At 46.0% G+C, this 11646-nt stretch overlaps 1 protein-coding gene across 1 annotated transcript; it reads right to left on the bottom strand.

Moving 5' to 3' along the window:
• Window positions 1–311: 311 nt before the first annotated feature.
• On the bottom strand, window positions 312–11600 carry cpvl (carboxypeptidase vitellogenic like). The gene is made up of 13 exons (XM_034102788.2): window positions 11488–11600; window positions 11139–11317; window positions 10827–10948; window positions 7821–7935; window positions 7629–7687; window positions 7464–7543; window positions 7301–7367; window positions 6978–7100; window positions 6579–6710; window positions 6314–6412; window positions 6055–6228; window positions 5597–5779; window positions 312–5504 (listed from the first exon to the last, which is right to left on the bottom strand). The coding sequence occupies exons 1-13, from the start codon at window positions 11490–11492 to the stop codon at window positions 5406–5408; spliced, it is 1437 nt and encodes a 478-aa protein (XP_033958679.1). The 5' UTR covers window positions 11493–11600; the 3' UTR covers window positions 312–5405.
• Window positions 11601–11646: the final 46 nt, after the last annotated feature.

Below are 11646 nucleotides of genomic sequence, written 5' to 3'. Positions count from 1 at the left end.
TATAATGATTTTTGACCCAAGTTCAAATAATCGTAAATGTTGTATTTACTTTTCTTAAATATGTTGAATAACCTCAGAAGTTTTGGTAGCAAAATTATTGTTTATGTATAGTTTTCCAATTAAATATCTTTGAGCACAGTGACCCCTGGTGGACATTTTGTTAATGAATCAAATCCGTTTCAACAACTGGTGCTGCCATATCTATGTATCCCTGTAATAGAAGTCAATTTAACAAAAGGTTGTCAGATTGAAAACTCCATTCGAGTGTTTCCCAAACATCAAGACAAAAAAGAAAACGTTTTTATTCAAACTGGTTTCAGGTTTTTTTATTTATAGTTCATCAACAAGCATGGACAGATTTAATGCATCATAAGGAGTATTTTCCTCACACAATAAAAAACACACATTATTTCTGTTGTTATTATTAAGTCTGGTAATTTGTTTATCATGATTTGCTGATATCGGAGGAATTCAGACATCTGCATCCAGGCAGAGTAATCTTATACCAGCACACACCAAATGTCACCTCTGCAACAAAATATTTAAAATTTAAAAAGATTTATAAATCCAACCACGTGCTGATTTACATTGCCTGAGACAGTCATCAGTGTTTAAAATCAACAGTCAATAATCAAAAATATGCTCTTTAAAGTGGATGAGCTTTTATCAGCTGTGTTTCAGCACCAAAACTATAGGTTACATACGTAACCCCAGCACTCAGAGTAACATGTAGTGAGATGTCTCACTATGGGATGCGCCTCATCGCGGAGCAAACAGAAGCATCAATCTCATTACGCCAATCCTGATTGGCTGGTAATCTTGACGTCAGCGTCAGAGAATCCACCCCCTATAAAGTAGCTTGCGCTACGTCGCATGCGTCATTCAAAATAAGCACCTCTTCTCACTTCACCATAGCAAGGAGGGCCGTCTGGTGAGACATCTCACTACATGTTACTCTGAGGATTGGGGTTACGTAAGTAACCTATAGTTCTCATTCATAACACTCCGTTCGATGTCTCACTATCGGAAATTGTAGCTCCCGTATTGCCAGACGAGCTTATCTCGAAAATCACCAAACCAACCAGAACTTAACAGGTAGAGTCCCGACCTTTTTGAAGGCACCACTCCTCAAACACCCTCCACTTACAGTCATAGAGAGACCTGGTGGAGGAAGCTCTCGCACTCTGAATAGTGTCCATCACCTTCTGAGGGAGTCCCACTGTATTCAGATTGTACCACTCACGGGTCAGGCCCATAGTGCCCCGCGCTCTGGGCATGGGTGAAAGATCGCCCCCCCCCCCCCCCCGCCTGAGACAGTATGTCCCTGCGTAGTGGGAGCTGCCATGGCTGCCCGCACAGCAGCTGATATATCTCCGCCAGCCCGTACATTGCGGGCCAGGGCGGAGCTATCAGGATAAGTGTGTGGCGTTGTTCCTTCACTCTGGCCAGAGTTGGGGGTATCAGAGCCAGGGGTGGGAACACGTACAGAAGGCCCGGAGGCCAATCGTGCACGAGCACGCCTAACGGTGCGTTTAAATCGCGCATTGAAAAGAACAGCTGACATTGAGCATTTTCTTTTGATGCGAACAGATCTACCGCGGCTCTGTCGTAACGCACCCACAGCTGACTCACAATCCTTGGATGTAGAGTCCAATCTGCATATAGTGGTGCACCTCTGGACAGTAGGTCAGCCCCGAGGTTCAACACTCCTGGTACGTGTGTGTCCTCAGAGAGAGGAGACGTCTGCCGCTCCATAGGATCAGTTTGCGTGCCAGCATGTGTAACTGGAGAGAACGCAAACCCTCTTGGCGGTTTATACACGATATTGTGGTCGTGTTGTCTGTCCTCACGAGGACATGATGTCCTCTGAGAAAAGGCAGAAAGCGTTTTAGGGTGAGGAACACAGCTAAAAGCTCCAGGTAATTTATGTGCGCCCGCTGGAGGTCTCTGTTCCAGAGACCCCTCACCGGACGACCTTCGTAAATACCTCCCCAGCCTGTCAGACATGCGTCCGTGGTGACCACCTTCCGAGAAAGAACAGCACCCATAGGCACGCCCCGAGCTAGAAAAGTCGGGTGCGGCCAGTGACGTAGTGCCATTACGCTTTTCACAGTAACCATTACTCTCCGCGCGCCATGACGCGCGGGGTTTAGTTTTAGAGCGGCTACCCAGCGCTGAAACTCCCTCATGTGTAAGCGTCCCAGTCATACGACCAGGATGGCTGACGTCATGAGCCCCAGTAACCGCAGGCATGATCTGAAGAGAACATGTTTGCGCAGCTGGAAATGAGCGAGACAAGCTCTGAAAGCTTTCACTCTTTCCGCTGACAGGCGGGCTGTAAAGGGCACCGAGTTCAGGCGTAAACCCAGGAAGAGTACAGTCTGCACGGGGCACAACATGCTCTTTTCTGTGTTTATTATGAAACCCAGGTTGAGCAGGTGCTTTACGAGGACATCTGTCTGCGTAATCTGACTCTGCTCGGCGGGTACTATAGATATAGCCCTCTTTTGTAGAAGTGAGAGAATCTCTCTCTCTAGAATATGGGCTGACTCTCCCCGGGCTTGTGAATACAGAATGCCCGAGAAGCGAGGAGGGGTGACAGCGAATTGGAGTCTGTAGCCCCGTGTTACTGTCTTGAGAAACCCAAGCAGATGGTGTGAGCATCTTCCACTGTATGCTCCTTAGAGCCAGCGGAGATGTCACGTCTCTTACCCTCTGAGTCCCTATTTGTTGTGTTATGGGGCCCTCTAGTGTCTGAACACGGTGGTGCCCCATTTCGACAATCCCCACCGATACTGCGCATGCGCGTGACGGTGGTGCCTTCACAACCCCAGCCGGCACTGCGCATGCGCGTGACGGTGGTGCCTTCACAGACCCGTCTATAATCCGCCTTTTGAGAGGCCGTAGCTGCTCTCAGAAGGGGAACAGTTGACGGACTGTTTATTGTTTTTATTGTTTTTCTTTTCATTTTGAGCTGCGCCCTTGGCTTGAAGCCTGGATGCGTCAGCGGAAAATGGTTTATTTTAGAAACAACAACAAACTTGTGACATGTGTTTTTGCGGACTTGAGGATGGTGTTGAGGCATCTCTCGAGGCGGCGGGAACACATCTAGAGCTGGGGAACCGTGGACTTCCAGCTCTGTCACAGAGGAGAGAAGGAGGGGCTGTCAGGCCGCTCGCTTCTTCTTCCTCGACTGCTGGCCGAAATTCTGGGCCACAACCGGGACCGGAGATTTTCTAGGCCAACTCACCCTCGTCTCCTGCCTGGGCTGGGGACTCGGGGCGGGCTGCGACCTCTGCTGTTTAGGTATTTTGAACCGAGCAGGGTTCGAGGCAGCTTGGGTGAAGGACTGCCGCTGTGAAGGCAGCGGCTGGACCCTTCGAGGGAGGCAGAGGTGGAGGGCCTCGTCCTCCTTCTTTTTCGACTCGCATCGCCTCTGCAGGGAGGCGAGAGCGGAGCCGAAAATCCCCTCGGGAACGATGGGCATGTCCAGCACATCCTCCATTTCCCAGTCTGGGAGGTTGGTGAGTTTGAGCCATCTAGCTCTTTCCTGCACCACCATGATCCCCATTGCCTTGCCCGTGGCCTGGACGGTGCAGCGTTGGACACGGAGACAAATGTCTGTGACCGCGGCCATCTCATCCAGAACGGCCGGTCCAGGATTGCTCGACAGATCCTCGCAGAGCTCCGCTTGGTATGCGGTTAGCAGCGAGGAAACATTCAGAGCCCTGGCGGACAACGCTGCGGCTCTGTAGGACCGTTCAGTCATGGTCGACTGGAATCGGTCCGCCTTCGCTGGCTGCGTGGGGTTCCTGCTTGGTGACGGGCCCATCCTCGGTAGGAGGTGGGCTGCCACCAGCGGTTCCATAGGCGGTATGCGGAGCAGGCCGAGCCTCTCCATACCGTCACAGTCTAGGGAGGAGGCACCCTGGATTGGGGCCTTGTTGCTAAAGGGCCGGTCTCTCTACGAGACCGACACCTCATCCAACATCTCCGGGAAGACCGGAAGGAGTTGCCTCCTTGTCCTCGTTGCTTGGGGAGAATGTTTCCCCTCGTAACGGGACCTGGCGGTCTCCTTGGCCATTTCGGGCCACGGGATGTCTAGCCTGGACGCGGCACGCTGACACACGGCCTGCAGGTCCATGCTCAGACAGGGCGAAGCTGGTGTGCTATCGCCCGGGAGAGCAGCCATCGCTCCCGGCTTTGCAGCCTGAGCCGATGACATGAAGATATCGTCTTCTTGCTCATACGAATCAGACAGGAGGAACTCCTCGTCCTCCATGTAATCCAATTCCAGGACATCCTCCGCGGGCGAAACCATGGTGAGGTCTAGCAGGGAGCCCCAGCTTGGTAAAGCGTGGGGCTCCGTTCCCGCGTCTCTTGTCGCCACCGGGTCCCGGCCTGACACGGCGCGGGATTCCGGTTCCGCAGCTATTAATGAGCCCCAGACCGACACAGTGAGGGGCTCAATCTCTGCGGCGGACGCCCCCGCGTCTTGATTGGCAGCCAGCAAATCAGTGGACATGAGGGGGTCCTGTCCCGACAAGCTAGCTTGGCGTGCTAACCGTCGGCGGAGGCTCTTTATGGTGAAACGGGCACAATGCCCGCACGAGCCGGGGTTGTCAATAGCCTCCTGGGCGTGTTCCAGCCCGAGGCAGGACGAGCAGACCTGGTGTGAGTCTGTGCCTGATATCTTCAACCCGCAGCCGCAGAGTCGAGCCTCTGAGTCCCTGACTCCTCTGGTGTGAAGGAGAGAGGCGTCCATCTTGTTCGCCGCGTGGAGAGGACCCGCTCGTAACAGGTACGTCGTCAAGAAAAAAGTGTTACCAACCTGTCTTTAATCCGGAGAAAAAAAGGACGGTGTAGGTCTTATTTCTCAAAGAATATTAACTGGTGTGTTAATATTCTTTAATCCTTTCCTCCTCCGTGAGAAAGAGAAAAGAAAAACGTCCTCGCTACCGTGGTGTCGGTAGAGGGGGAAAGTAAGCTAGCAACAGGTGTGTTGCTAGCTTGAAAAAATCAAAACCTTACCTTAATTCCCGAGGAAGAAACGGCGAGGTCGATTATAATACTAACTGTTGTGTTAGTATTAGCAGTCTTCTTGCGAAGCAGGAAGGGTAGCTGGCGAGCGCCGGTCGACCGAAATTTAGATTTGGGTTCAGTCTGTGGACCGTTAAGTTAGCCCGGCTACCATAGAGATGTGCTCTGAAGCGAGAAGAGGTGTTTGAATGACGCATGCGTCGTGGCGCAAGCTACTTATAGGGGGTGGATTCCCTGACGCTGACGTCAAGATCACCAGCCAATCAGGATTGGCGTAATGAGATTGATGCTTCCGTTTGCTCCACGATGAGGCGCATCCCATAGTGAGACATCGAACGGAGTGTTAGGAATGAGAACACTTAAACTCATATCCAGCCCCGTGTCGACAGGAATCTGTCAATCATGTCAAACGACCTCGCCGGTTGGTCGTAGGGCAGAATGTGTCCTCCTCCTCTTATGATGACCTGCGTGACAAGAGGACAGATTGCAGGATAAAAACAGGTGTTCACCCACTACTTTTCACATTGTTTTTCTTCTTTCATTGATGCCTGCTCACCTGGTAAAACTCTCCCACTTGTCTCACATAACCGGCCACCTCTGTGTCGCTGGGCTGGACCTTCCAGTGGAAGCGAGGAGTCGTTTTGAAGTCAGTCGCCCCCGTCCAGTTGACGGTTGGCAGGAACCTCTCAGTCAGAGGCGCTGCTACGATCACATCCAGCTGACCATTGTAGATTAAGACCTGGGTGTATGGAGGAATGGACCACATAGGGAAAAGAGTATTAGAGAGGTAGTAGAGGGACCTTCAAAAGGGGAATCCACTAATGATTATTGTCATTATGGATCAAGCGTACAATCATTTTCTTTAAACAAATCATGTTTATGTAATGTCAGAAAAAATATCCAACCCAGTTTCTCAAGGTAAAAGTAGATGGTAGTCTTGTTTTGTCGATTTAAAACCAAATATTCAGTTGCTGTTCAAAACAGAACCACAATGGATAATCCCAGACCCCTCACCCTATAGTTGTCCATCAACACTCCAAGCCAGGGTTTGACGCTCTTCATGACGTCCTGCAGAAGGTGCTTCTCCACCTCGGAACCATCGTGGAACGTCAGGTTCCCCACATGGATGGAGCGTCGCACAGCCGGCAGGGTCACAAACTGGGAGAAGTACTCCTGGTCTTCAGGCTCCTGTGGTGCACAAAAGGCAAAATTCTGCAAAGACTGTTTTAATGAAGACATTTATTTGTATAAAAAGTTTTGAAATTGTACATACTCGACATTGCATGTAGTTGTAGTAGTTAGTGCAGCCGGTAGCATTTTGGAAGAAGGAAGGATATGGTGCCACGTCACCGTTCAGCAAGCTGTCAAAAACCTGAAGTCAGACGTTAAGAAATTGGTCAGCATGTCTGTTTCAGCAAGATGTGATAACAAGAGCATTTGAGGGACGTATTCATTAAACATTAGTTATTGCAAATTTAGACAAACAATGATAAATACTTCCGTCTTGCATTTTGACAAATGTAAGAGGCATCGCTCACCTGAAAAGCCTCCACCCACTTCTCCTGCTGGATGAGTTTAACCCCAAAGTCTGTCTGCTGGATGACATACTGTCGTTGGAGTTCATCGATCATGCCTGTTTGGTACATGAAGTCAGCGTAACCACCCAGCATCTGAGATGGAAAAAAGTGAAATGTTTTACTCATCGTATATCTATCAACAACACCGGACGGGGTGAAGCTAAAGAACTGTGAAAAACGTTCAGCTTGTGAAGTGTGTTGATGTCTCAAGTGTAGAAATATATGAAAGAATAGTTATTATTATTATATTGTATTGCATAAGATAAACAATATATACAATTTAAAATGTGATAAGAAATAAGATGACATTCAAAATGTGTTTGTCAAGACTATGTTGTTAAAGAATGTCCAGATACGAACCAGTTCTGGATCACAGAGCCCGTCACCAATAGCCATCCCCATTAAGTTAATTTTCACTTTGGCAGTGGGGTTGTTTTTATGGATGTAATATGAAATGGCCGGAACATACTTCCCTGCATAAGACTGCAAGGAGAAGGAGAAAGTTCACACAGGTTAAAACTCTGTCGTGAAAGTTTAAGAATATCTTCCAAAATGTGCTACATATCTTTTTAATCTAGGATTAACGTATACTTTAACGTGCACAAGTTAAAAATCCACTTGTGTAACACCACTAATATACATGTTGTCAATATTAATTTGCAAAGCTAAAAAAAACAACATACCTCTCCAGTTGCATAAAACTCATTAGACTGGTACTCGGGGAATAACTGGAAGAACTGTGTTAAAGCACTACAAAAGAAGAGATAAAAATAGGAAGTAACAATCAAACAGCAGACTTTTAGATCAAAATGCAAGCATGTTTTGGTTGGATGGACGTCTACTTACCTGTACAAATCTCTGCCAACATCATCCTGGTTCTGAGCAAAACCTTGGTCATCATTAGTGAAGCTGAAACCTGTTCCAACCTGGAAAAACAAAAACCCTTCCTTAAAGACAGAGCATTACATATTATATTCACAAAGGATTTATGATGAATAAAATAATACGTACCGGGTTGTCAATGTACAAAACTGAATACATGGATGTCCAAGCGTAATCTCTCATACCGACTGCAAATACATAAAATACGAGCAGATCAGAAAACAGTAGATAAGGCTTACAACACAAACTACACAGGGCTCAGAATGAGCAGGTTAGGGTTACAGTTCAAGTATGCTGCTGTAGTATCGGATCAGTTCTTACCGGTCAGGTTCTTAAACACCACATATGGTCCATGTTCCACAAAGAGCCCGAACATGGAGGTACCACCCGGGCCGCCCTGCAGCCAGAGCAGCACCGGAGCTTTATCTCGGGTCGCCTGTCAGTGGAGCAACACACAGAGTTAAGGTCGCAGCCTCACCTGTTGGTGACTTTAGTTTATTAACCAACGGTCAATAATAAATTCACCACATTTAGACAGACTTATGTTATCACGCAACTGTCTTCCTAACCATTGATAGCAACAAAGATTTTAATGGACTCAGGGTTAGGTAAATTAGCATTTTGTTCCTTGTCAAACATTGTTTTTGGTCATCCAACATGGGAATGTCAAAACAGGACTATTAAATTCAACAGATATTCATCTCAAATTATGTTCTTTTTTTATAATAGAGATTTTGAAGTTTCAGAGATTCTCTGTGTTTAGATGTGCAAGTACAGTACACATAAAGTCAATTGCAAAGTAGGCTTGTTTGAGATGAGTTGCGGCTCGTCTCGAAAGTAGACGAGAATAGCCGATTGCAGCCGGGGGAGGTCTCAAAAAGCTCGCCTGAAGTCGGACAGCTCGGAAATTGCGTTGGCGTTGTTCGTTGCAGATTAAGTGGATGCAATAGAAATCCCACAATTATTATATCACTACAAATGAATGACTCAAGTGTCTGTTCATTTTTGAAACAAATCAGTACAAGGGGGGTTGAATCATACATGTAAAAGACAGAACCACTTATTACTTTTCAAAACTACTTCCGTCAGTGGTCTTGACCAGTTTGCATTTATAAAGAATGCACAAATGTGTATATTCGTTAATGTCAGATATGTAAATGCATTTGTTCCTGCTCAAGTTTAGATTCAACTTTATTGTTATTGCACATATTACAGGTACTGAGACAACGAAATGCAGTTTAGCTTCTAACCAGGAGTGCAAAAAGCGAAAGTGAAAAGTAATATACACAATCTACAGAATAAAAATTAAAGGTGGGGTAGGTACGTTTCAGAAACCGGCTCGAGATACACTTTTTGTTATATTCCATGGAATGCTCTTAACATCCTGATAGCAATGAATATCTGAAGTGTTTTAACAAAAAATCCATACAAAAATGTCATCTGTGGAAGCCGTAATGTTGTAAAAGTACAACCAATCCGTAAACGGATTGGATTGCCGCCCTGTCTGTCAGCCTTCCATCTCGTGCATGCACAAATGTATCTCAATTCAATTAAATTCAAAACCTTTATTTATCCAGGTAAAATTCCATTGAGATCAATGATCTATTTTTCAAGGGAGACCTGCCCTCATTGGGCGTGCCGTCATTGGGCGTGCATTGCAGCAGTACTTCAATAACTCGTCAGCAACAGGCGGCCACTTTCACCAGTCTGCTGACGTCATGTGCGCGTTCATGTGTGTTGGAGGAGGTGCTTTGTAAGGAAGTCTGAAGGAAGGGGCGGATTCTTTTCGGCTGTGTACTTTCAAATTTTAGTGCACTCGAGTCGGTTCCGGAAACTTACCGACCCCACCTTTAATTGAATAATGAGTAAACATGAATACACTAGATATACACAGCAGCCTGTGAGCAGTATGAACAGCGTGTATGAATATGCTAAGATATATAAAGTATGAAAACGGTAAGCAGTGCAAGTATAGTATAAAATATATAGATATTAATTTCATGATGATAAACATTGTGGAACAATGATGAAAAATGTGAATGGAAGTGGCGACGTAAAACTGACGCAAAACAACAACAAACATTTGCCGAGCCAATTGGATTGTTTCATCAGCAGCACGGGGTAAAAACCACCAATTCTCAGCTCGAGATACCAGCGAGTCGTTTCCCATCAAGCATAACACTTCCGCTGCTCGTGGAGAGGAACTGCTCCGCCTCGCTCTCAAGGCTGCCTGCGTCTTTGTCCAGCGAGATTTAAACGTCTCATGTAGTCGAGCTTCCAGAGCAAGTCGGACAAAATGACTAACCATCATGCAACGCACTAGCAAGTCTGCGTTGGTCTCGCTCATCTCAAACAAGCCTAGTGACTCCTAAATGTCAATGTGACATATGGAGGCATGTTCACAGAGGGTCAACATCTTGGACTGAATGCAGAATTATCTTTTAGGGAGATAAACAGAAATGTAATTCACTAAAATATAGAGTTGTAAACAAATATTTAAACACTTGACGATATTATGCTTTTTGATAAGGTATTTTGTTTTTTGATACAGTGTTGTTTTAAAAACACAGTATTGAGTTTGAGTTAAAAGCTTACATGCAAAGATTTGTGGCAGAGAGTGGCTCAACAAACAGTGCAAGTTAGATGTTAAAGGTACGGTTGTAGGTAACCTTTCATAGGGCCCTTTAGTTTATGTTCAGATTATTTTAGCTTTAAGCTCTCCTGTCGCTTCTCTCATTCCAAGCACAGGCAAACAGCCTTGGGAGACCCGTTTCTAGTGGTATCATAAGACGGGCCCTTTCCTTGTGCTTGGGTTTCAACAACCACTGTGTCTTAGATATGACCATAAATGGCAGTGCATTTCTTATACTATGTCTTAAATAAAAAAAATAAAATATTCTTTAAGGCCCATTTGCTGTCATGGAAGTGTCATGTGACATACAGTGAAATAGAGTTATGGGACTTGGCTACTGATTTACAGATCATCAAAAAAAGTTCCCAAAGATAGCTCACTATCTGTAAAACCTAGGTTGAAATACATGCTTACTTAACACCAAAAAGCTGCTATTATGCAGAATTCCCATAACACAGCAGCTGACTAAACACACACGGGTGCAATTCCTTATCAGTAATTGACTGAGGGAGCACAGTGAAACATATTAAGTACAATCACGTTGAGTTACAGAGGTATTAAAAGCACCAGAAGAACTATTTTATATCAAAATCTCTGCTTCCTCCTTGTAATCCTCTTTTAAACTGCAGCACTGTCAGCAATCTTACTGTGTCATTTGGAAAATCCCCGGCTGTAAAAAAGAAGTCTGAGCCTACCATGAGTGCAGGGAAGAACCAGAAGAAGAGGTTGCTGTTGTATTTCTTGTTGACAGTGAGGTACCCTGCATAACTCTTGACGTTGGCACCTGGCAGATCTCCGACCAGGCTCAGTTTCCTGGCTGGAATAAACAAGAAAATATGTCTGCAATATAAGCAACTGATCATGTAATTATATTACTATGATTACTTCTACTGCAAACACTGTAGCTACTGTGCATATGGAAATAAAACCTTTGAATCTTAGAACACTATAACAATGAGGGCTAGCTGTAGTATTACACGTATTATGTTGTGTGAGTGCACTCATACCTTCAGCTATGGCTCCCTTCTCCAGATAAGGAGTGAGGAAGAGAGGAGACCCGGGGTCGACTCCATTCAAGCCGCTGACACGGTGAGACTTTCGGCAGAACAAGGACGAGCAGCCCCGTGAGTGAGCCGAGTGCAGACAGGCCCACAGTAACAGGACACCCAGAGTTTCCCTCCACAGCCTGCAAAACAACACGAATATCAGACTACTGACCTGGCTACTCATGTGTGAACTTCCAACACTGCAAGTCACTCACATTTCAAAACAGTGTGTGAGTCTGTGTAAACATGAATATATTAGCACAGTAGGCAGAATGAGTGCAAAAACAACTTTTAATTTGTTAAAACTCACCTCATGTTGTCTGCCGACTCTACTGTGACAGGAGAAATGTCCCTCTTTAATCAGAGACGTCTTTGAGTTGGTCAGAAGTGTGCACTGTGCAGAGATGTCCAAGTTCAGTCACGTGATCAGTTCCAAAAAGGTCATATGACATGTTAGGTCACGTGGTAG

This window comes from Pseudochaenichthys georgianus, chromosome 16 (assembly GCF_902827115.2).
Source record: "Pseudochaenichthys georgianus chromosome 16, fPseGeo1.2, whole genome shotgun sequence".
NCBI classification, from domain to species: Eukaryota; Metazoa; Chordata; class Actinopteri; order Perciformes; family Channichthyidae; genus Pseudochaenichthys; species Pseudochaenichthys georgianus.
Note: the sequence above shows the minus strand (reverse complement) of the source record. Positions and strands in the feature narration are given on the sequence as shown.

What these genes read in the sequence shown, in the direction of transcription:
- cpvl (XM_034102788.2), bottom strand. An exon ending in GGTTCTTCCCTGCACTCATG is followed by an intron (nt 7,936 to 10,826) that starts GTAGGCTCAGAC and finishes CTCCACTGACAG; the next exon opens with GCGACCCGAGATAAAGCTCC. An exon ending in GGCTCTGTGATCCAGAACTG is followed by an intron (nt 6,711 to 6,977) that starts GTTCGTATCTGG and finishes TTTCCATCTCAG; the next exon opens with ATGCTGGGTGGTTACGCTGA.